At 40.7% G+C, this 25,629-nt stretch overlaps 1 protein-coding gene across 1 annotated transcript in view; it reads right to left on the bottom strand.

The window, feature by feature from the left end:
• Positions 1-545: 545 nt before the first annotated feature.
• Positions 546-25,629, bottom strand: part of LOC115464527 (vomeronasal type-2 receptor 26-like) — a 30,643-nt gene continuing 5,559 nt past the window's right edge. The window contains exons 3-5 of the mRNA XM_030194894.1: positions 14,414-14,641; positions 7,579-7,705; positions 546-1,444 (exon numbers count right to left, since the gene is read on the bottom strand). Of these exons, the coding sequence (XP_030050754.1) occupies positions 546-1,444; positions 7,579-7,705; positions 14,414-14,641 (1,254 nt within the window). The remainder of the gene's footprint in view (positions 1,445-7,578; positions 7,706-14,413; positions 14,642-25,629) is intronic.

Raw genomic sequence — 25,629 nt, 5'->3', positions numbered from 1 at the left:
TGCCTATTTTAAAAAAGCTTTTGAGATGTCCTAAATTAGGCCATTGAGGGATGCAGGTGTTGGAATTGAATATTAAAGGCATCCTCATAACCTAGGGCTTCTTTCTAATGCCGCCCCTCCCCATACTGCTCCTAATCATTTTTTTAGCACCAGTCAGAGGTGACATTCAGGGACACTGTCCAGTTTACTGCTGCAGAATATTGGGGTTAGGTGGCACCAGTGGATTTAAGGGGCTTTGAATATTGGGACATAGGATTGAATGCAAGACTAAAGGATATATGATAGATCTCTCTCTCTCTGTTTATAATTATTATTTTTAGAAAAACCTGAGCATTATGATTATCCCGCCTGTTTACTAAGCTGCATTGCTAGTGCCGACAGCCCATTCACTTCAAATGGGCTGTGTCTGCATTGTTGCATGGCAGCCGCTAGTGTGGCTTAGTAAACAGTGGGGTATATGATTTAAAGATCCAATTCAAAGATAATTCCACAAATTTGAATTCGCACAGCTTGAACTTCCATAGCATTAAAAAGAAATGTTTATTTCAGTTGTTTTTTGTTAAATATTTCCTGCTATTCATATCAGGCCTCAATAGAATAATGCAACATTTGGGTATAAAAATACATCCCAGCAGTCCAGCACTGGAAGCTTGTATGGCAAATATCTCCACTGCTACCATGTATTTTCCTCTTGTGCTCAGATATGTTGGAATAAAAGTTATCCAAACAGTGCAGAACACAAGCATACTGAAAGTAATGTACTTGGCCTCATTGAAACTGTCAGGTAGATTTCTTGATAAGAACGCAATGATGAAGCTGATACCAGCCAGAAATCCCAGGAAACCCAGAACACAGTAAAATGCAATCATTGACCCTTCATTACATTCAAGTAGTATTGCCCCAGTTTCTGATTGCATATTAAGATATGGGAATGGGGGAGCAGTAGACAGCCAGATGAGACAGAGAATAAATTGAAAAACAGAGCTGAAAAGTATTATAGTATATGAGATCCTGGAACCCATCCATTTCCGGAGCTTGCTTCCAGGCTTGGTTGCATGGAAGGCCATAACCACAGTGATAGTTTTTGCCAGTATGGAAGAGAGTGAGATAGAGAAAGTCATCCCAAAGGTAGTGTTGCGGAGAATGCAGGTCACGGGCTCAGGACGGCCAATGAACAACAAGGAGCATAGAAAGCAGATCATAAGGGAGATGAGGAGGATATAGCTGATGTCCCGGTTATTGGCTCTCACAATAGGTGTGTCTCGGTAATGAATGAAGATTCCCAGAATGATTGCATTGATAAGAGAGAAGAAAATGCTGCTGGTAGTCAAAGCCATCCCTAGAGCTTCTTTGTAGGACAGGAAAATTATCAGTTTTGGGATACAGGTTTCTCTCTTATGATTGGGCCAATGGTCCTCTTGACATTTCATACAATTGTCAGTATCTGAGGAAGATGAATATTGTCTCAATATCTCATAAACAGCATTGGTTTTGGGATAGTACATGAACATTAAATTAATTCTCTATACTTCAGACTACAGCAGATACTGTTGCTCTATAATATAGGCAGACACTTTACAAAGAATAATTTCAACTCATCTCATTAAATAAAAAACACATGGCTGCTATTGTTTGCTAGAAAGTGAGCAACATTAACACTGTAAAATTGATATGGTTAATTCATTGGTGCAGGGCAATCTGCTGATATTCAGTTGTACTTGACTGGTTAGTGGATCCAAAAAGGGGACACAGCCATGGGAGGGTCATGGGTGGATCAGGGATGTTCCTTTAATTTAAGCACATTGTTATGCAATAATGGGGATCCGGGCCTAATTTAGTCAAGGGATTTATAGCAAAGTTTCGTTGGTGTGAATGTAGTTGTGGTTCCTGGCATGAAGCATTATTCTATAAACGTCGCCCAACTTTGGGGTGCTTTTACTAAGGCGAGCCGAAAAATGGCCTGCACTGGTGTAGGTGCATGTATTGGATGCGCGCAGGTCCATTTTTCAGTGCCTGCAAAAAAGGCCCTTTTTTGTGGCCAAAATGAACATGTGGCAAAATTAAAACCAATACGCGTCCATTTTTGGCATGAGAACTTACCACCACCCGTCGACATAGTGGTAAAGTCTCACGCATAGCATGTGTACACTGCCGATTCCTGCTGGGTAAGCGCCACAAGGTAGAAAATTTCTACCGTGTATTTTGGACGCGTGTCAAAAATGGAATTACCTCCTAGGGCATGCGGTAGCTGGACAGTAGTTCCAATTTGACATATGTTGTATGCACGTAGGCGCCTACGTACCTTAGTAAAAGGGCAGTATGATTGGCTAAGGCTAGACAAAAAAATTAATCCAGATAAGTTGGAAACGTTAAGTATGATCAGAAGTGATAGGATGTTTTTATTGCTAATCAGGCTTTGTTACCCAAAGAGGTGTTGCATGATTTGGAGGTACAACCCAGATCTCCTCTGTAGTTCAGACAACTAAATCAATGGAAGCCTATCATTGATTTAGCACCCCTGTCTTTTCTATTTGGAAAGAATTTAGCTACAGTTTTCATGTGTCAATTACCACCAGGCTGGATTACTTTAATTCTTTGTACCAAGGATTACAATTGAGCAACCTACTTCAGTTGCAGCTGTTACAGAATTCAACCACAAAAATGTTGGTGGTCAAGAAGGCTAAAGGATCATGTGCTTCCTACTTTGAAGGATTTGAATTGGCTTCAAATAAAATGGAGAAACAATTTAAACTTTCCATTTTGGTTGGTAAGACCTTGAATGACAGTGATCAATAGAATGCTATCTGCAGTCCTCACAGCAAGATCTTCTAGCTTAACTATCTTTCCTGGTGATTCAGCTGGAATGTAAAGGGCCTTGAGCAGTGTGGTGGTTGTGCTATTAAAAACTGTTCCCCTGGAGCTCTGCTAGGAACAAAATCATTTAATTTTCCAGAGGGCATTTTGATCCTAGCCTGCATTCATCTGTGTTGAGTTATTGAGGCTTTTGTCGGATCAGGCCTTTTTTTCTGAATTCTGGAAGTTTTGGGGTTTATTAAGTATATTTCGGCTAAATGTGAAGGGATGTTGGCAGTGGAGTGATTTAAATTGATGGTCAATTATGTTTTTGGCTGTAAACTGCAGTGACCATTCCATGGAACAAGCCAGACGATAAAGATGAGATTTAATCTACATAAACATCATATGAAACATCGCAACATCAGGCTTGCAGGATGTTACCTCTGTGGGACATCACTTTACAAAACCAGAACTCTGCATCAATGATTTTATACTAAAAGGAAAATTTAAGACAATCCAGGAATGTAAAGAGCTTTGAAGTCAAAATGATGAAATATTTTGACACCCATCAGACAGGACTTAACAAAGATCTGGGTTTTCTAGCCCATTATAATCTGTAAAAATTTACTGCTTTGTCACCCACTGTGAGACTGTCATTGGAATGCTCTTGTGTTTCACTTATATATTCTGAGTTTTGTCAATATTTGCTTATTTCTGATCTGAAGAAGGGTTACCTTCGAAAGCTAGTCAAAAAATGTATTGTTAGTCCAATAAAAATATCATCTTATTTTCTTTTCTATGTTTTGCTTTATTTGTATTTATTACCTTTAAAAGTGGACTGACATGGCTACCATATCACTTTACTCAATGAAAACTTATACTGGCCATGTATTCTTTTCACTTTTCCTATATTTGAATGCCGTTATCACTACCCTCTTTGGATCAACATATTTAGGTTCTTTTCTGATTATAGGGAGAAGTTCTCAGTTATGATCTGGCTTTTCTTCTATACAAATCATTTTTTTATTTGTTGGAAAATGTATTTTCTTCTGATCAAGAAACTCAGGGCCTCTTTTAAAGCCACACTAGTATTTCCTTTGCGGTAAATGAGAGGAAGCCCATTCAATTCCTAAAGGCTTCCTCCCATTTGCCATGCGAAAATTGCCAGTGACGCTTCGGAAAAGAAGCCCTCAGTTTTCACCAATGACAATTAAGTAACAAATTATACAAAATATGAAATAACAAATTGACCAGATGGACACTTCCAATCATAAACCTGACATGCCCATTCCACAATGAACTGGTAGGTTAAATCAGCCAAGAGGGAAGATATCAGTATAGGCTACCATTATGACAGGTTATTTTACTGCTAACTTGTGCTGTTTTAGCACAGGTCCCACTTTATGCAATGATACTTAAGGAGGAAGTTATCAGTGTGGGCTACTGTTAATCTGGTTATTTTACGATTGTCAGTGCCGTAGCGAGGGCGGCTGACACCCGGGGCGGTTCGCCGCTGCGCACCCCTCCCCTCTGGGTGCAGCACGGTGCACCCCCCCTCGGTGCATGCACACATGCACCCCCCCGGAGCACATTCTTACCAAAGAGGGCGGGTGGGAGAGCCGCTCCGCCCTGAGTGCACGTCACTGGGAGCTGCGTCGGCTACGCTGGTTCCCTGCTCTCTCTGCCCCGGAACAGGAAGTAACCTGTTCCGGGGCAGAGTAAGCAGTGAACCAGTGAAGTCGACACCCTCCCCAGCGGTGTGCACCCAGGGTGGACTGCCCCACCGCCCCCCCTTCCTACGCCACTGACGATTGTATAACAGTAGCCCACATTGATAACTACCCCTCTAAAATGGAGGGTGAACTTGGGAATTATTATCTAGGGCAATTTTCCTCAAGCTACAAAATAAGAAAGACGCTCATCCCATCAAAAAATGGATGACTATGCCCTATGCTGAGTTCTTATTTTCCATAATTTTTTGCATACCTCTGAGTTTCACACAGTGGCAGCTGTGGCGGGGCATTTTTGTTATGACATCCAAATCCGAATTGAGACGTTTTGCCAAAATTATTTCAATCCAATTAGTCTAGCACACAGCTATAATCGAACCAGAAAAACTTCTACATTTCTGGTTCAATTATGTATTAAAGTAACATGTTTTCAGTCTCAACACATCCATCTGTAAGTACCATAAAAAAAGGTCCCAAGAAAAAACATAGGGAGGTCTATTTGGTAGCATTCCTAATGAACTGACCACATAGACATCCCAGTGCTGCAGAGGGGGAGCCTAGTGGTCAGTGCAGTAGACTTCACATAAGGGGACCCAAGTACAAATCCAATGTAAGCCCTTTCATATTGTACGGTGTGCTCTCTAGGAACTGAGAAACCTACTGCAGCTAATGGTCTACCATTTCAATAGACCTCAGGCATGCAGGTCACTATATTTACAGGAGGTATTTCTATGCTCCAGAACTGAAATTAAAGAGTTAAACTGGGAATTGAACTTGGGTCCCATTCACTGTCCACTGCACCGACTACTAGGCTAATCCATCCACTTTGCTTGCTATTGTCTTAGGAATGACCATAATATCTGGAGCTGTCATAGAGCCTAGTATTTACTGTCAATGTCACATCTTTGGGGGATGGGAGGGCTCAGTGACCACAGGGGGTTTAGGGGGAGTCATGCCTTCATCCCTCCAGTGTTCAGTTGATCAGTTAGAGCACCTTTTCAGTGTTAATATGGAATATATGGGACATGACCATAGGACCACAGCATAGGCTGAACAATAACCTGCATGATTGTGTGTTGAGCTAGGCCTCAAAAGGTTAAAAGGACAAACAGTAAGTTGCTTGCAATTGTACACTCCGCTCCATGGATAAATCCTTCTTATCTGTTCCCTTCTCCACTACTGCCAACTCCAGACTTCGCGCCTTCTGTCTCGCTGCATCCTACGCCTGGAATAAACTTCCTGAGCCCCTACGTCTTGCCCCATCCTTGGCCACATTTAAATCTAGACTGAAAGCCCACCTCTTTAACATTGCTTTTGACTCGTAACCACTTGTAACCACTCGCCTCCACCTACCCTCCTCTCTTCCTTCCCGTTCACATTAATTGATTTGATTTGCTTACTTTATTTACTTTTTTGTCTATTAGATTGTAAGCTCTTTGAGCAGGGACTGTCTTTCTTCTATGTTTGTGCAGCGCTGCGTACGCCTTGTAGCGCTATAGAAATGCTAAATAGTAGTAGTAGTAAATGCTTATGTAACCGAAGTTCTCTTTAGAACCTTACAACATGAGTTAACAAGGAAGTGAATGCTGTTTGCTAGCAGTTTGCTAGGGAACGGAAATATGATCTCATTAGAAAATGGTTTATGGGCTCTGCTGATTTAGGGGAATTTTGAACAGGTGATAAGGAGTAAACAGAACCTGTGGTTACAGGGACATTTATGTTGCAAATGCGAATGACCCTGATGACCTGCTGATAGGTGAAATTACTGTAAATGTTAGATTAAGCACGTTTTGGTAACTAATTGCTGATTCTATGGAAATTCACTAATGCTGATACTAAGTAAATTAGTAATTATAATTATACAAGGAAAATGAGAACAGAAATATGTATGATGCAAATGCATGTGATTTAAAGGGTATATAACTGATAGCCTAAATCACGGAAGATTATAGAAGTAATACTGTAAAGTCGCACTTGCGTCCAGTATACATACTCTCATATGAGAAAAGCTTATAGACTATCGTGAATGATTTATTCCGATTTAATGTACTACATATCCTGAAATAATCATAAGTACATAAGTACATAAGCACCGCCATACTGGGAAAGACCAAGGGTCCATCAAGCCTAGCATCCTGTCTCCGACAGCGGCCAATCCAGGCTTCAAAAACCCGGCAACCCTCCCCCCCCTCAAAAAAATTAATAATGTTCAATGGACTTTTCCCTCAGGAATCTGTCCAAACCCCCTTTAAATTCCGTAAGGCCAGTTGCTGTCACTACATTCTCCGGCAACGAGTTCTACAGTCTAACTACACGCTGAGTAAAAAAAAACTTTCTCCTATTTGTTTTAAATCTACCATATTCTAGCTTCATCTTGTGTCCCCTGGTTTTGTTGTTGTTTGAAAGTGTAAACAAATGCTTCACATCTGTCCGCTCTACTCCGCTCATTATCTTGTAGACTTCTATCATATCACCCCTCAGCCACCTTTTCTCCAAGCTGAAGAGCCCTAACCTAATCTTATGCCAGTGTCTTAATTGGTAAGTTTAATAAAAAGCTTCTTCTCATATTAATAACTACCTTCTGACTCGGACTCTCCTTCTTTTAGCAGTTTATAAAACATTCTATTTACTGCAGTGGTGGACACTGTTTGCATCTGTATAGAACTGTGTTTATTTACTTTGAAGGAGAGCAGATAGGTTGGAGTCCATATACATCAGACTTATTTGTGACTAGAACAAGTTTAGATAAACATGTAGTTCTCTTCTGCCCTGGACTTTTTTTTCTATTCCATTATAAAGGAAAAATGTCCAGACTTAAATCCTGCCCAAGTTCCACCCAAAACACACCTCTAACATGCCCCCTTGCAATTCAGATGAACTGCAGAGTAAAATGTCCCAATTCTGAGTTTTGAAAATCATGATTTAGATGTTTTGCTGAGAAAAATGTCCATCTGCTGCTTTGTGCCAAGCTTGAGGTGTTTTTTTTGTCTGTTAAAAATGGCACCATAGCAAATTACCCACAGTCGCTGACATGTCACATGATATCACTCACCCGTTTGGTTGGAGATCTCTCCCTGTGGACACGGAATACAGTCGAAGCAGCAGACGGGCTCTCCTTTCCTGGTTAATTTTCTGAAGCCAGGAGGGCAGCTCTCACTGCATTTGGCTTGAGGAGGTGTCTAAACATTGAAAGAAAAATCTGGGTAATTTGATATATCCGTTACCTGTGATTGTTAAAATGCAGGTTTCCATTTTTGTCCATCTGTGGGACAATTCATACTTTCAAGCCTCTGGAATCTGAAATTCAGCTTGAAATGTCATGTGCACTGATCTTTCTTATTTTACAGGTTACCTTCAAAATTAAGGCTCCTTTCTAAGCTGGTCACATCCACTCATGCTGCACCCTTCTTGCTTTCAATGATTCCATATAGTCTCAAGCTGGAGTTCTGAACCAGCAACTTGACTTAAAATTTATCTCTTTCAGCAATAAAAGACAGTACTAAACACAGTGACAAGAATTAGGCAGAGGCCAACTGGCTATTTACACAATATTCTCCTCCTCCCCTTCAACTGTCTTGGTTCAGTCAGAAATAGGGATGGGCAGCTCAAAAAATGTCAGTTTTTTTTTTCATTTCCCATATTGTTTGCATTGTTGTTTATTTTGGATTACTTTGGACAGTATTCATGTTTGTTTTGGGGCGATGCCGTCAAGAGCGTGCTTACTTTATGAAATAGTGTACCATGTTTCCAAAGAGTATGCACTATTTGCAAACAGGGCAGTCCGTTTCAGAAAGCATGTGCACTCTTTCCTGATAATGTTATATATGTACAATGGTTGATGCATGCACCATGGTTCATGTATGTCCACGCTATTGGAAAAACATGTGCAATCTTTCTAAAAGAGGTCCACTAGCCACTGCAGCTGCCACAGCACAATGGGCTACTCGCTCAAGACTTCATTCAAAGCAAGTAATTTCTTCCCTATTCTACTTGAGTAGCCTGTATGAGAGTGTGGAGAGCTGGTGCATGGACAAGGCTTTCCCCCCATTTTATTTGTCCTTTGCTCTTATTTTGGCTTTTCCTCAAGAAGGTCTGACTAGTGTTACCACCCCTCTTGGCTGGACTGTAGTGATGTGCTCCCAGATACCTGATGTTTGTAGTCGTGGCGAATATCCAGGGAACACACACTCACAGCCGAGGAAGTGGAACAAATAAACTAACCTCGTCCTTTACTCTCAAAGAATAAAGGAGGAAAAGAATCTAAATTTAGGATTTGTTCCTGAAATGGAAGGACCAAACTTTCAGATATGCAAATTATCTTTTTCTTTATTGGATACAAATGCAAGCAAATTTTCATTCAAATAAACTCAAATTCACAATTAGTGTGTGGCTTAATAGAACTGCAATAACATATTCAACATTCAAATGTAATTTTGCATGTATACCCTTAACTTTTTCTGTTTCTTTCAACAAAATCACCTAAAAAGGCAGAAAAGAACCTTTTCAGATAAATATTTAAATTGTCTTTTTTTTTTTAAATTTATCATTTTACTTAATTACATTCACATTTATCACATAAATGTAAGGAAAAACAGAAATTAATATAAGGAAAACGAAAAAACATTTTTTCACAACAATATATATAATTGTCCACAATTGGGGGATCCAAGATCAGGAAAACAATCTCAAAGAAAATAAGAAAAACACCAAATGGTTAATCTTACAAATTCATATTTTCTGAGGGAGGAAGGTTAATCGTTAATTGCAGCCGGTACAGTGGTAACTAAAGGAAGTTGCTGCAGAGGGTTCTTCATCTGTTCTTTTAACTCCACAAACTCTTGTAATTTCTTGGGTTCAACAAATAAGTAATAAGGAAATAAAACACTTACAAAGGAATCGCTCTAGGAAGGTCCCACCTAGGGCAATGATTCTTGGCTTAAAAGCCAAGAGTTCACACCTCCTAGTCTGCGATTCCCTTGATATATAAGGAAATATATTTATCTTTGAACCCAAAAAACTATCAGTCATGTATCGGAAATACAATTTCAAAACATTGTTCCTATCTAAATCAAAGGCAAAATTTACTAGTAATATAACTCTCTATATAGGGTATTTTAGGAAGATTTATCATTCTCAAGTTATTTTTCCTTAATTGGTTCTCCAGAAGTTCCACTTTTTTACAAGAAACATGACTGTCCTTCATTACCAGGTTAACTGATTTTCGTAGAGAAACCGTTTCCGCAATCAAAGTCTCTATTTTTATATCTTGGACTTCCACTTTGTTAGATAAGTATTGATATAATCACATATTTATTCCTGAAAATGTTTGACATCTGAAGAAGAGAATTATTCACACTCTGCAGCACTTCCCATAGTGCTTCCATTATGACATTTTTTGGCTTCACCAGGTCCAATTTCTCCACAGAAACCGCTCCAGATACCTTCGGGGGGAAGAGCTCACTCTCAATCCCCCAGTTGGTTTATTATCCTGAGTCAATGCTGCGCCAGGACCTCCTCGGATTGCGTGAGAATCCTAACCCACTTCGGGCGTTTCCACTGTCGACCTCCATAGCGAAGCGTTACTGTTTCCGGGTCTTAGAGAGGTCATGCCAACAGGGGGACTCAAAGTCACTCCCTCTCCACTGAGATTCGGCAATAATGCCTTGCTGTTCCCCGAAGCAGGAACTGATATCCCCGACGTTATAACCCCGAATCTTTCCAAAGTAGACTGAGAAGTGGTGGGAACCCCAGCCGTTTTCGAGGAGGACAACACCACGGCTTTGCCTTTTTCCTTCCCCATTCTCTGGGGAGTGCGCCTACTTCTTCAGGTATTCTGGTGTAAAACGGGAACTCAACTAACGTATCTCCTCTCTCAACGTCATCTTGGATCCTCCAGTTTGTGACACTCTTTGTCTGGTTTCTCCTCAGAGGCCTGTCTGATATGGGTAACCCTTCAGCATAGCCCTCTAAGTCATTGAAACACGGAAGCCCCTCCACCACTTACAAGGTGGTGTCCCTTCGGAGGGGTTAAATTGTCTTTTTATCAAAATCAGATATTTGTTTGAATACTCTTTCCTTGCTATTGATGTGAGAATTTGAGTCTTTATGGTATTCTGGATGTTTGTGCAAGGATCTCACTTGAACCCAGAACACTTAAGCAAGTCAGGAAAACATGGATTTTTTTATATTTGATGTTGTTCTGTTCTGTAGTTTTCCCTTAAGATGTTGTGAAAAAATTATATATTCCTTTCAACACCCTTGGCAATGTCACTTAGCTGTAGTTGAATTTATTTAGGTGATGTCTTTCTTGCGTTGGAGCTCATCCGGAACCCTTCAGAGGATGAGTCCCCCAGATTTCTTCTTCCTAAACCTCACTTATAAAGAAAATAACTGGGTGCAAAACCTTAAAACTGCCTGGGCTTCTTCAGGAACGAACTCCACTCTGGTGACAATTAATCAGTTCTCAATACTGTGGCCACACTCTCTAATTGAAATAAAATAAGTTAAAGGTTTTCTCACTACAAAACCTATTTCTCACTGTTGATTCCCTGTTCTAAAATCCAGCAGGCTTCACACTGCATTCAGAGATCTCACACAGTAACCCATTCCATATTCAAATGGTGATTCAACATTGCATCTCACAGACTTCACATATAAACATAACCTTTCCCTGCACAGCTATCAGATCAATCTGGAGAATACAGCATACTCATACAAAAACAGTGCTGGATTTTTTTTTATTCTGAAGTCAGATTCCAAACCTTGCTTGCACTGAACTCAGAACTCTCACAAACAACACACCTTCCCCAAAGACACAGCTTAATGGTTTCTTTTTTTCAAAAATCCAATTCACCTCTCAGTCCTTCCCGTGTCACACTTTAAATCCTTACACACTTTTAGTCTTTCTCATGTAGTACAATTCCCACCACAAATCAAAGCCTCTCTCACCCTAAAATGGTAGGCAGCCATGTGTCCTCTTAGTACCTTTGCATACAGACTCTCATTCCACCTTCCATGACCTTAAATTCCCTTAGAACTTAACCATTCCATGCACTGCATGCAGAAACATAACTCTGTTTCACTCCAAACCAAACTAAATTTGGTTTAAACTTTCTCACAACTTTCTATTAGTACAGCTCTCTCACCCAAAACACATGTTTTCCCCACATGACTTCAGCAATACAGCCATGAAAAAGGCAGTCTGTTTATTTAAGTACTCACTTCTAAGCTCAAATCATCTCATTCTCAGTACCGAGGCTCACCTTCTCTCACTTTCAATATCAAAGTACCCTTTTTCAATGTCACATTTCACTTTAAACTCATAAAATATACTTTTATTCCTCTTACTTTACACAGACACACCATACATTCTCTCCCAGTCATTCTCTGCTCTATCTGCTCAGCAGTCTCCCTGGCAGGGTTGCCAGGTGGAAAATTTTTTTCCCACCCAAACGAGCCCAAATCCAGCCCAAAACCCGCCCAAAGTCAAACCCCGCCCCTGACACCCCCACCCCCGCGTCATCACCCCCGTCCCTGCCGTCATCACCCCGCCCCCGCCATCATCAACCCCGCCCCTGCAGTCATCGACCCCGCCTCCTCTGTCATCGGCCCCGCCTCCCCATCATCGGCCCCGCCCAGAACGTCACTAACCCCGCCCAAAACATCACTAACCCCACCCCCCGCTGCTGAAAAAACCGCTTTAAAAACCGCCCAAAAGACCCAAAACAAGCCCAAAAAACCGCAACCCGCCGCAGGCAAAAATTTCCTGCAGCGGGTCGCGGAAAACCACCCAATTGGGCGGTAAAACCGCCCACCTGGCAACACTGCTCCCTGGCAACTCATCCCCCCCAGAGGAACACCTGACATCACTCAACCAATCAGCTTGTCAGCTAAAGACTGTTTTTTTTCTCTGATCTGTTTTAGAATCTCCCTCCCCCATAGAAGTTACTGGAAAACTTCCTATATACAGAATTTCCAGGTCAAATTTTAACCTGAAACAGCAAGGAACATTTTATAGTACAATCCCCACCTAATCATGGTTTATTCTTTGAAAAATAAAACCGTATTTAAGAAACATCTCACACTTTCTTCACCTAACTCTATTAATAATTCACAAACTAACTTTAAACCTTTTCCAGCCAGCAGCATCCACCAAAACCCTGGAACAGCCCCCCCAGAGCCCCAGGAAAAAAACATTTAATATATGTTACTATATATTACACTAGCTCTGGCCTCCTTGAAGCTCCAGGTGGCAGCACTTGCTTGTTTCACAGGTCAGAAGCAGAATTCTTCCTTAGCTGCCCATTATTTGAAAGGAGTTACTAATCTCTGTCCTCCCTTGCAGGTGGTTGGAATGGAATGGAATCTTCTGGCACTGAAATCCTTGCGGAGTGTGCTGTATGAACCACTTACAAGATTTACACTTATGGAACTTACTGTAAAAAAAAGTCTTCTGATAGCCATTGCGTTCGCCAGGAGAGTTTCTGAGTTCAAGACATTTTCTTCCAGGTATCCTTACTTTTGATAGAAGCAGGTAGGCTCAAGCACTGGCAGGAAAGTTGACTTCTAAAGCATACTGTAGCATTAAACCCCAATCTGATACCTCTCACCACCCCAACAATCATATCTCTGGTGCTTAGCAGCACCCACCCCTCTCCCACATATCCAACCCCCTCCTCTTCATATATATAAAAAAATCACTGTGGTGGTCTATTGCCCCCCTGCCTCCTTCCCACCCCACACACAAATTTCCTGGTAGTCTAGTAGTCCCTTCCCTTCCCACCAAGTCCCCCCACCTCAAATCTCTGGTAGTCTAGTGGGACCTCCCTCCCTCCCACCCCACAAACCAAACCTAGCCCCCAATAACATACCTAGAACAAGGCAGGAGTGATGCCCACTCCTGCCTCTGAGTGGGAATTGCTCCTGCTTTGTTAAAGGTATGGATTGGGGGGGGGGGGGGGGGCTAGGCTTGGAGTTTCCTCAGACCTGGTGAAAAGGTTCCCTTGGCCAGGGAATATGAAATGGCCACATTAACATACTTTTACATGTTAATACCTGCACTGAAACCATTTAAGCATTGAGTGGAGGAGTGGCCTAGTGGTTAGAGCACTGGTTTTGAAATGCAGAGGTGGCCAGTTCCAATCCCGCTGCTGCTCCTTGTGATCTTGGGCAAGTCACTTAACCCTCCATTGCCTCAGGTACAAACTTAGATTGTGAGCCCTCCTGGGACAGAGAAATAGCCAGTATTCCTGAATGTAACTCACCTTGAGCTACTACTGAAAAAGGCAAAATCTAAATTAATAATAAATTAATTCCTTGGCCAGTAAAAATGGGTTAAAGCCATGCTTTGTGAATTAGCTGCACAAAACCTTACCCCCTAGACCCTTTAAAAACCACCATTTATGATAGACTTTGGTCTATCTAGCTAAAATGGTCTTTTACTAAAGGTGCATTAGAATTTTTAGCTCATGCTTCAAATCAGCTGGCGCTAAACACTTAGACACCTGTTATATACTAGGGGCATCTCAGCGTTTAGCATCAGCTGATCTGTAGTGTGAGCTAAAAATGCTAACGCACCTTAGTAAAAGATCCCCTAAGTCTTTACTTAGACAACTAAATTAGTTTCAAATTTGGCTTTCTCCTTTCTTATTTAATTTCTTTTTGCCCCTTTCCAATATCCTGTTCCAGAATAGTTCTTCTCAGTTTTCTCTGAACATAAATATTCATGCCTTTATCAATTCAAAAACATATTTGCAAGGTCTATTACTCTATTATTTTTGCATCATATCAAATTATGATAATCCAGATTCACAGCTGCAGTTAACAACATGCATGATGCAACGTGGCCCAGTGTCTTCCCTCATTCTGTAATGTTTCTTAAATCTGACCTGGGTGAATGAACTCTCCCATACGATTGCCTTCTCATTGATGATGAAATCCTGTCCTTGGGGAGCATAAGGATTATAACTTCCAACAATTTCACGTTGCAGAACTCCATTGGGTAGATAGACTAGATTTATAATATTGAAGCCAGTGTTCAGTTCTCTATTCTCATCAAAAAAGATCTCTTCATCCAGATTGTTCTTAAAGTGGACGTTCTTCAGATAATGATGAAGCTAAAAATTAGAATTTCAGTAGTGAGCTTGTCTGTCAAGTTAACTACCAAGTTCAAACATGTTTCTGCTTAACTTTATTCTAAGATTATTATGTAATTCTATACACAGTCTACCAGATTTTAGAGACTGGATATAGATTTTTAGGTATTGGTTCAAAGAAGAGCGACCAAAAATGATAATAGGGATGGAACTCCTCTCATATAAGGAAAGGATACAGAGGTTAGGACTCTTCAGTTTGGAAAAGAGATGGCTGAGGGGAGATATGATTGAGTTCTACAAAATCCTGAGTGGTATAGAATGAGTAGAAGTGAATTGAGTTTTTTACTCTTTCAAAAATTACAAAGAGGAGGACGTGTACAGCAGAACCCGAATCGGCGGAACCACTCCTAAACACCTAAGAGAAATCAACTTGGAATTTTTGGCTCCTGTGGAGGTTACATTGAATACCATCTGGAAGGTGCTTCGGGACCTAACGGTGGCAGTAAATAATTTTGTTTCAGATATAATTTTACTAGAGAGTTACATGGACAATTTAACTGAACCTTTTGAGAGTGAAAAATTGATATAACAAATGATTCTACACGAGCAAGAAGTGGTTATGATCTTGAAAATGATAATAGACCAGAAACTTTGAATAATAAAATGAGCATTATTATAGATGATTAATATTGAGATTATTGTTTTTCCCAGAGTTCCGGGTATGACTCCTAGTTTTCCTCAGAAATATTTCCTCAATTATTACTTTAAAAGGAGTGAAGCCTGTGAAAACTGGGATTACTTATATCAGTGGGATCTGAATTAGAGACTTAAGTATATGTATTGTTAAATAACTTCTGGTTTTTAAAAGAGAAAGAATGTACATAAGTACATAAGCACCGCCATACTGGGAAAAGACCAAGGGTCCATCAAGCCCAGCATCCTGCCTCCGACAGCGGCCAATCCAGGCTTCAAGAACCTGGCAACCCCCCCCCCCCCCCAAAAAAAAAAAATTAATAATGTTCAATGGACCTTTCCCTCAGGAATCTGTCCAAATCCCCTTTAAATTCCGTAAGGCCAGCTGCTGTCACTACATTCTTCGGCAACGAGTTCCAGAGTCTAACTACACGCTGAGTAAAGAAAAACTTCTCCTATTTGTTTTAAATCTACCATATTCTAGCTTCATCTTGTGTCTCCTGGTTTTGTTGTTGTTTGAAAGTGTAAACAAACGCTTCACATCTGTCCGCTCTACTCCGCTCATTATCTTGTAGACTTCTATCATATCACCCCTCAGCCGCCTTTTCTCCAAGCTGAAGAGCCTTAACCTTCTCAGCCTTTCCTCATAGGGAAGTCATTCCATTCCCTTTATCATTTTCGTCGCCCTTCTCTGCACCTTTTCTAATTCCTTTATATCTTTTTTGAGATGCGGCGACCAGAATTGGACACAATACTCGAGGTGCGGTCGCACCATGGAGCGATACAACAGCATTATAACATCCTCGTGTTTGTTTTCCATCCCTATCCTAATAATACTCAACATTCTGTGCGCTTTCTTAGCCGCCACAGCACACTGGGCAGACGTTTTTAACGTCTTATCCACGATGACTCCCAGATCCCTTTCTAGGTCCGTAACTCCTAAAATGGAACCTTGCATGAAATAGCTGTAATTCGGGTTCCTCTTACCCACATGCATCACTTTGCACTTGTCAACATTGAACTTCATCTGCCACTTGCACGCCCAATCCCCCAGTCTCGCGAGGTCCTCCTGTAATCTTTCACACTCCTCCTACGACTTGATGACCCTGAATAATTTTGTGTCATCTGAAAATTTAATTACCTCACTAGTTACTTCCATCTCTAGGTCATTTATAAATATGTTAAGAAGCAGCGGTCCCAACACAGTCCCCTGAGGGACCCCACTAACTACCCTTCTTCACTGAGAATACTGACCATTCAACCCTACTCTTTGCTTCCTATCTTTCAACCACTACTACTACTACTACTATTTAGCATTTCTATAGCGCTACAAGGCATACGCAGCGCTGCACAAGCATAGAAGAAAGACAGTCCCAGCTCAAAGAGCTTACAATCTAATAGACAAAAACGTAAATAAAGTAAGCAAATCAAATCAATTAATGTGAACGGGAAGGAAGAGAGGAGGGTAGGTGGAGGCGAGTGGTTACAATTGGTTACGAGTCAAAAGCAATGTTAAAGAGGTGGGCTGTCAGTCTAGATTTAAAGGTGGCCAAGGATGGGGCAAGACGTAGGAGCTCAGGAAGTTTATTCCAGGCGTAGGGTGCAGCAAGACAGAAGGCACGAAGTCTGGAGTTGGCAGTAGTGGAGAAGGGAACAGATAAGAAGGATTTATCCATGGAGCAAAGTGCACGGGAAGGGGTATAGGGAAGGACGAGTGTGGAGAGATACTGGGTAGCAGCAGAGTGAGTACATTTATAGGTTAGTGGAAGAAGTTTGAACAGGATGCGAAAACAGATAGGGAGCCAGTGAAGCGACTTGAGGAGAGGGGTAGTATGAGTAAAGCGACCCTGGCGGAAGACGAGACGGGCAGCAGAGTTTTGAACCAGCTCTTAATCCATAGTAATACCCTACCTCCGATCCCATGACTCTCCAGTTTCCTCAGGAGTCTTTCATGAGGCACTTTGTCAAACGCCTTTTGAAAATTCAGATACACAATATCCACCGGCTCTCCATTGTCCACATGTTTGTTCACCCCCTCAAAAAAATGCAGTAGATTGGTGAGGCAAGACCTCCATTCACTAAATCCGTGCTGACTTTGTCTCATCAGCCCATGTTTTTGTATGTGCTCTGTAATTTTATTCTTGATAATAGCCTCTACCATTTTGCCCGGTACCGACGTCAGACTCACTGGTCTATAATTTCCCGGATTTCCTCTGGAGATCCTCTAACTAATATTGGACAATAAGTATGTTTTCAATGAAATGATTTGACTATACACCGTATTGGCCTTGAAGAAGCCAACCAGATGATCAATGTGGAATAATGAATTAGATGAGTAATATCTGGGGATAATCAGGTTAATACCACTTTTTTTTCTGTTTACTGTTTAATTGATCTCCTTGTCTTGTCTCACTCTCCCTATTTAGTGGTCTAAGGAAGAGAATAGAATTACCTGACTGAAATAATTCCTATATATTACTTTCTCTGTATTTCTGGCAAGTTGTTTTATCGCTTGTAAAAATTTAAATGTTTATAAATAAAAAAATAAAATAAATTTCTGGAACTCATTGCCGTAAGATGTAGTCACAGTGGTTAGCATATCAGGGTTTAAAAAAGGTTTGGCCAAATTTCTGGAGGAAAAGTTCATAGTCTGCTATTGAGACAGAGTGAAGGAGTGGCCTAGTGGTTGGGTGGTGGACTTTGGTCTTGGGGAACTGAGGAACTGAGTTCGATTCCCGGCACAGGCAGCTCGTTGTGACTCTGGGCAAGTCACTTAACCCTCCATTGCCCCATGTAAGCCGCATTGAGCCTGCCATGAGTGGGAAAGCGCAAAAGCGTGGGGTACAAATGCAATAATATATATATGGGGAAAGCCACTGCTTGCCCTAAGAAAGGTTGCATGAAATGTTGCTACTATTTGGGTTTCTGCCAGGTACTTGTGACCTTGTTTGTGCAGCGCTGCGTATGCCTTGTAGTGCTATAGAAATGCTAAATAGTAGTAGTAGATTGGCCACTGTTGGAAACAGGATACTAGGCTAGATGGACCATAGGCCTGACCCAGTATGGCTGTTCTTAGGTATCGTCATAGAATATGGTTTATACCAAGTAGGGCTCCTTTTTGAAGTTGACAGCTGGAAAGTTTATTAATACCTAACACAAAGGAGGGCAACTGCAGTCCTCAAGGTCCAGAACCCAGTCAAATTCTCAAGATCTCCACAATGAATATGGATGAGATTGATTTGCATGTACTGGTTTCACTGTATGAAAATAGATCTTATGCATATTCATCGTGGAAATATTGAAAACCCAACTGGGTTGTGGCTCTCGAGGACCATGGTTGCCCACCCCTGGCCTAATGTGTTTAGATGGTGGTCCAGGTTATTGGGGATTGCACCAATGATGCTGATTACTACTGGCATTACTGTTGCTTTTTTCTCTTTAACTCTACTGTCTCTCAGTGATTCATACCTGCTTTTTCCTATCTTAAAACCACTGCTAAATCTTGTTTAATATGTGTTAGGTGCTTGTCCATTTGTATATTATAATCACTTAGCACATAATATTACAAGACTGATCAGTGGTTGAAAAATAGGACAAGCAAGTGTGAATCAGGTGACAGTATGATTATTATTATGAAAATATAAAAAAAAATAAAGAGAAAGGCCGATACAAGAATCATATTTAAATTTTGATTTCTAATACATGCTTCTTTAGATTTCATAGGCTTAAAAATCAGAGAGAATGAAAGAAAAAGAAAAATAGATATATGAGAAAGAAAGGGAAAGAAAGAGAGGGACCAAAATAAAGATATTGAGGGCGATTGTCAAAGCAATTTACCAGGATAAATAGTCACTTATTTGGGTAAGAAAGCTGAGCTAATAATCACCCTCCTCTGCCTTGCTAAAAGTTAATGACAAGAAGGATCTAGGGAGCTTGACTCTGACAGAAGCAGGGTGTGAGAGATCCTCTAAAAAGAGGCCATTTTGATAGAAAATTGCTAGATTTGGTATATTTGTGACTTATGCTACCAAAACTACCTTGTATATAGATCCAGAAAAACTACAAAAATATACTGACAAATAGAGAATGACACAGGAGCGGTAATCTGCAGTAAAACCTCAGGAATGGAAACAAATTTTAAAGTTTTACCGTGGTTGCAGACAGATTATTTCCCCACCCCGTGGTAGTGGTCATAACCCCAGCACCCGCGGTACAAATGAAGCCTACCTTTTTACCGTCATGTTGATTGGCTGAGGGATCTCGCCTACTTGCTCCACCTCCTCCCGTCCCAGGCTGCAGTAGTAGTGACACCAGTGTCCCTGCTTGGCCTGACCCCAGCCCGAAGCTATTATTAAAAAAACAAATTCTATAGCGGCAAGATGCTTAATGTATGCACTGAGCGCAGCTCAAAAGTAAGCTGTAAGCAGGAGAAGGTGATGAGCCAGCCCAGACGCATGGCCAATGGGAAGAGTGCAGCAGGCAGCAGCAGCCGGCATCCTCTCACTTCCCAGAGAACTGGGGTCCTGATTGACCGCTTGCTGGTGCTCCTTCCACTGCTGCTCCTGGCTGGACGACAAGGTAGTAATGTGTTTACTTCTTGGTAGGGGACAGGATGGACAATTAACGTTTTAATAACCATATAGGGGGCAGGGGGCATGATTGAACCTATGCACATGTGAAAAATATTTTTTATTCTCTGACGCATGGCAGCTACACGCATCAAGTGGAATTTGACGCAAGTAGACCATTAACGCCCGGTTACCGCGTGAGACCTTACCACTAGGTCAATGGTTTGCGGTAAGGTCTCAGACCCAAAATGGATGCATGGCCATTTTCATTTTGCCACATGTCCATTTTCGGCAAAAATTTTAAAAAGGCATTTTTTGAAGGTGCGCTAAAAAATAATTCTGTGCGCACCCAAAACACGTCTACACTACCGCAGGCCATTTTTCAGTGCACCTTAGTGAAAGGACCCTTGAGATCTGAATTATCAAAATGTGCAGTTAGCCATACTTGAGCATTCATTGAAGACTTTGGAAAACTTTCTTGACTACTACTGGTTCACAATGGCTCAAGCAGCTCTCCTCTAAATCATTAATGTGTGTCATGAGGCCAAGAGGATTTCTTTTGGATATCATTCATCTACTATTAATTCAATCAACATTTCTTCCTCTAGTAACACTCAGAGGTACATAAAGGATGATGTCGCTTTATATCATCTTTGTCTTATTTTCAGATTTAGATTTGTATTTTCAACTTGTTGGAGACAGAGACTGATTAGGATAATTATATTATCTTAAATCTGCCATCAGTTCATCAGCTGTTCTACTTTATATTCAATTTCATTGATACAATTAATATGATATTATAAGAAGTGTCTATATATTTCATAACTAAATATAATCAAGTCTCTCATGTTTCCATCTTCTAGCTACTGGCCACTATGCTGGATTGCACTGCATCAGACTTGGCATTCGGATACTATCTATGTTAACACTAAACTTAAAGCTGGGCCATAGGAAAAACAAATCTAGTCTAATTATGTTCTAATACTTCTCTTTATAATGTGGTTTTAATTAATGTATTTTGCTATTTGTATTATATAGAACACTTTATGGTTATGTGTCAACAGCTTATTTAACTTTTCTCATAACTAGTTCCTTTCTACCAACAACTGAGGAAAGGATTATTTATTAAGAATATAAGAGAACTTGTGGCTTTGATTCAGGGGCCCTTTTACTAAGGTGAGTAGGTGCCTCAAATTGGCACTACCACCCTGCTACCATGTGACCTGGGCGGTAATTCCATTTTTAGTGCACGCCCATTTTCTATTTTCTACCATATGGCGCTTACCTTGCAGTAATCGGCAGTTTACATGCATTGAACCCTTACCGCTCAGTTAGCGCGTGAGACCTTACCGCTAAGTCAGTGGGTGGCGGTAAGGTCTCAGGCCAACAATGGACACATGCTGGTTTAAATTTTGCAGCACGTCCATTTTCTGGCACAAAAAAAGCACCTTTTTTCCAGGCACGTTGAGGAAATGGACTAGCGCGCGTCCAAAACATGCGCCTACATCAGTGCAGGCCACTTTTAGTCAGGTCTTAGTAAAAGGGGCCCCTCAGTAACCTATTGCTACATTTTCTTTCATGGGCCTCTGTATATGATCTCCATTATTGACACTACACTGCCACATGTGATTATATTTCTTGACAGATTTAAAGTTATTTTCCACTTTCAGGAATATTGTGTTTTTCATATTATCTGGCACCTTTTTTCTCATTACAATTTAGAGTCTCTTGTCATACCTATCCACAGTGTAGTAAATTCTATAAGGATCACCTATAAATTGGTTCTGATAAGTTCACGTCCTTTATAGAATCATGCTTAGTACTAAGCTGCTCCTAACTGTAGGTGCCTGCAATTAGGCTTGGTATAAGCAGGTCTAAATACTGGCATCTAAGTTAGGTACAGTTTGGGTTGATTCTATATCAATGCTCATAAAAGTTTGCAATGCCCCCCCCCCCGGAATGACCCTGATCATGTCCCCAAAGAGTTACGCGTGATAGGATTTAGGCGCACTCCATTACAGAACCAGATGTGTGCAGAAATTCCAGTTGTTGCCAATTATCAGCACTAATTGGCTTGTTGATCAATTAAGTTGCGAGCACAACTTTACCCACCATTTACAACATTTGGGGGATTATGACTTCCGCTCCTGGTCTGAATTCCTTAGGGGGGTGGCACTAAAGTGGAGAGTGCTGCTCAATATTACCTCTGAGCGTCCAGTCAGGGGTGGACCAAGAGGCAGCGCTGGGGAGGAGCCAGAGCTTATGCAGGCACCGGCAATATTCAGCTAAGGCCACATAAGTTAAAGGGGTGAAGTTAGGACTGCTCAAAAGTAAATTTGGTAGAGGCCTTAAGGATACTTAATAATCGGCCTATTGGGGAAGCAGAAACACCCCTAATGTGAATGGTTACTCCTAATCTACAAGTCTTGACTATCAAACATGACCAATTAGGATATTGGGAAATTACAGCAGGAGCTATGATGCCCTACAGGGCCACTCCAGGAGCAGCAGGGCTGGATTTATATGCTCTACAAATGGCTAAATTGTTAGAAAAAGATATTCAAGTAATAAATACAGGAATAGGGGTGGCTATCCCAACAGGATATTTCGGATTGATAGCCCCCCGTTCAAGCCTGGCAGTGAAAGGAATACAGGTTTTGGGAGGGGTGATTGATACAGACTATCAAGGAGAAGTAAGGGTTAAACTTAATAACCAAGGTCCACATGATGTGTTAATTCAGGCTAATGAAAGAATTGCTTAATTGGAATTGTGAAGGTGGATCCACCCACCACCTTTACCACATGAGGGGATAAAGGCTTTGGATCCACTAATCTATCTGCAGGTGCAAAGGTGTGGGTTACCCAAGAAAATGGGCCCCCACAGCCTGCTAAAATTATTGCCCAAGGGGCGGACAATACCATCCTGATCCTCTGATCTGGGCGGGAAAAATGGACTTATGTCTCAGCGAATAAATGTTATCTTAGAGAGTAATTAATCTGTTAATATGTTTCATTTATAGATCCTTGTAAGAGTCAGTATAATCCTCCTTCTTATGGTGTCTTTGGGTATTGCCATTACCCCCGGTGGACAACTACATCTTACCACCAAAAGACAAGGCAAGCTGATTTGGCAGTGGAAGAATCAGAGTGAAATCTGACAACAAGATAATTACACATGTTCAGCCAGCTAGATGTGTCCTATGGGCAACTGTCAACAACACTCAAATATGGAAAGAATATGACTTGCACAAGTCAGAGACAGACAATACAGCATTGTTGACCCAAAAATGCGGACATTGTTGACATTTACACCATTAGCAAATGTTTATATTCTTCTTGTGTGAACACTACACCTATGAAGACCTATGTAAAAACTGTAGTACTTTTAATTGCCTTAATTGTAGAGTAAAATGAGCTTGGTATGATACACTGTTAGGAGTTTTTAGTACAAGTGTAGAGATAATAAAGGCTATTGATGCTGAAACTTTAGACAAAACAGAATGTATTAGAACTGACATTAATCAGCTTATTATTTTGCAATATGATAAGGGTTTATTTTATTATACTCATAGTTTATTATAATCAGATAGTTTACAAGTAGAAATTAATATAGCATAATTTACTACTTGCATGTTGTAACATTTATTTGCCCTTATACAATGGAATAAGGCTCAAGATGACTAACTCTGAACACTTGTTGAGGTGAATTTCACCAGTGGGTTCCTTCCACAACCTGATTAATAATTTTAAATACTGCCTTGTGCACTGACCTTTTTTTATGGGCAAATTGTGTAGTTTAATATAACTAAGCAGTGTGTATTATTTGTAATACTGAATTTTGGTTAGTTATTAGTGGGCAGTATTATTACCATTTGCCCTTGAATTGTACTTCCTGTTAATTTTAGTGTGTTTGTTGAAATTAGTGCTCAGTATATTATTCATTTGTATAATCTGTTTTGGTTTTTTTTGTTGTTTTATGTATGGACTGTTGTTCAGACAGAGTTGAAAATCAAGGACCGATTGTAATGGAAGTGAATTTTAAAGATTGTTTTTCATCTTTATCTTGATCGACCAGTGCACTCGAGGTCTGTATTGTTGATTAGAAGTAATTCTGTTTAAAAATGATTGTTTAACTTTGATTGTGTAAAAATAAGTTGGAATGCAGAAGATAAGACACAGCTCTAACTAATTTGGTATGTGAAGGGGAGGATGGCATTTGTTTCCAGCTCCAGGCTGGCCACCTGGAGTTGGGGAGCATGTGACCACGTTCCCACAGTATGGCTTGTTTACCTAAACAGAGAAGCATTCTATAATTTTCCTTAGAAGCATTCTGTAACTTTCCCTAGCTCTGAACATGAGCTCAGAGCCTAATAAAAAGGGAGGGCTTGTCACAGCAGAGTGGGAGCTCATCTGTGAGTAACGTATGTACTATGCAGAGGATCTGTTCCTGGTCTAAAAAGCTCCTGGCCTTCGCTGTAACAGGCCCCCCCCAGCTGATGATAAGAGCCTGGATAACGTAAGAACCAGTGATGATTGTATGTATAGTGTATGTATTGTTTCTTTTCCTGGTCTAAGAACTCTTTGCATTGCTTAGATGTAGAGACCAGTGATGTAATGATTGTTTATGATTGTTTCTAATCATTGTGTGTATATAGCTAAACATTGTATATTCCTTAATCATTGTAGAATTTAGCTCCTCTAATACAGGTTTCATTTACTTAATACGAATAAAAAAAAATCCACAGTAATTACTGGGTAGTCTGTGTCAGTGAGACAGGCTGTAAATCCATAGCAGTTTATTCTGGAGCCCCCTTATTCGATAATTGCACATATAACCCAAATGCATGCCCGTGCACCGCCCTTAACCTCCCATGACACTCCCGTTTTTATGACCCCTTTTCCAGGATGTTATAAAATCATGCGCCTAAATTTATGCAAGTATATCTTAATAGATGCCAATTAGCGCCAATAATGGCTTGTTAAAAAGCCAATTATTGGTGCTATTACACTCATCATTCAATTAAGATATGCACAAAATTTGGGTGCATGCCTATATTTGCACGTGCCTTTTTTAGCACTTTTGATAGAATTAGGGGGTATATTTGGTGAAAAGGTGAACAGAATTACATTAACCATGCTTTGCATGATTTCCCCACTTTGGCTATTCTTCTTGTAAAGAATCTTATCATGAAATCATTCTGTGATCATGGGGTTTCAGTGTCTCTTTGGGATCACAGATAGGGTCTTTTACTAAGGCGCGCTTACGTTTTTAGCGCGTGCTAAACATTAGAGACGACAATGTATTCCTATGGGCGTCTCTAACGTTTAGCGCACCCACAATTTTTGCGCGCGCTAAAAACGTGAGCGTGCCTTAGTAAAAGACACCCAGAGTCTCCAGTGCCCCCGGCCTCCTTTTGCTCAAAGCCTTTCCTTTCACAGCTTGCTTTGTCTCACTTTCTCTTTCTTCTGAACAACACAATATAACAAATGATGTTACCTTCCATGGTAAATAATCAGATAATTTCAACATTTCTCTACTCCATGTGGTGTTGTTTCTCGAGCCAGACATGAGCATATCATGCAGTGCATGTGCCAGGGCGTACACAGCGTTATATACACTATTGCTGTTCCTAATGTAGTTGGTGTTGCAGGTTTGGAAAGATGACAATTCTACATCAGATCTGCAGGATCTTTTTAGGTATTTCGGACACTGGCTGTCACACAGGCCCCTCCACCACTGCGCAGTGA

The sequence above is a fragment of the Microcaecilia unicolor genome, chromosome 3 (assembly GCF_901765095.1).
Source record: "Microcaecilia unicolor chromosome 3, aMicUni1.1, whole genome shotgun sequence".
Lineage (NCBI taxonomy): Eukaryota > Metazoa > Chordata > Amphibia > Gymnophiona > Siphonopidae > Microcaecilia > Microcaecilia unicolor.
This window is presented reverse-complemented; position numbering and strand designations above follow the sequence as displayed.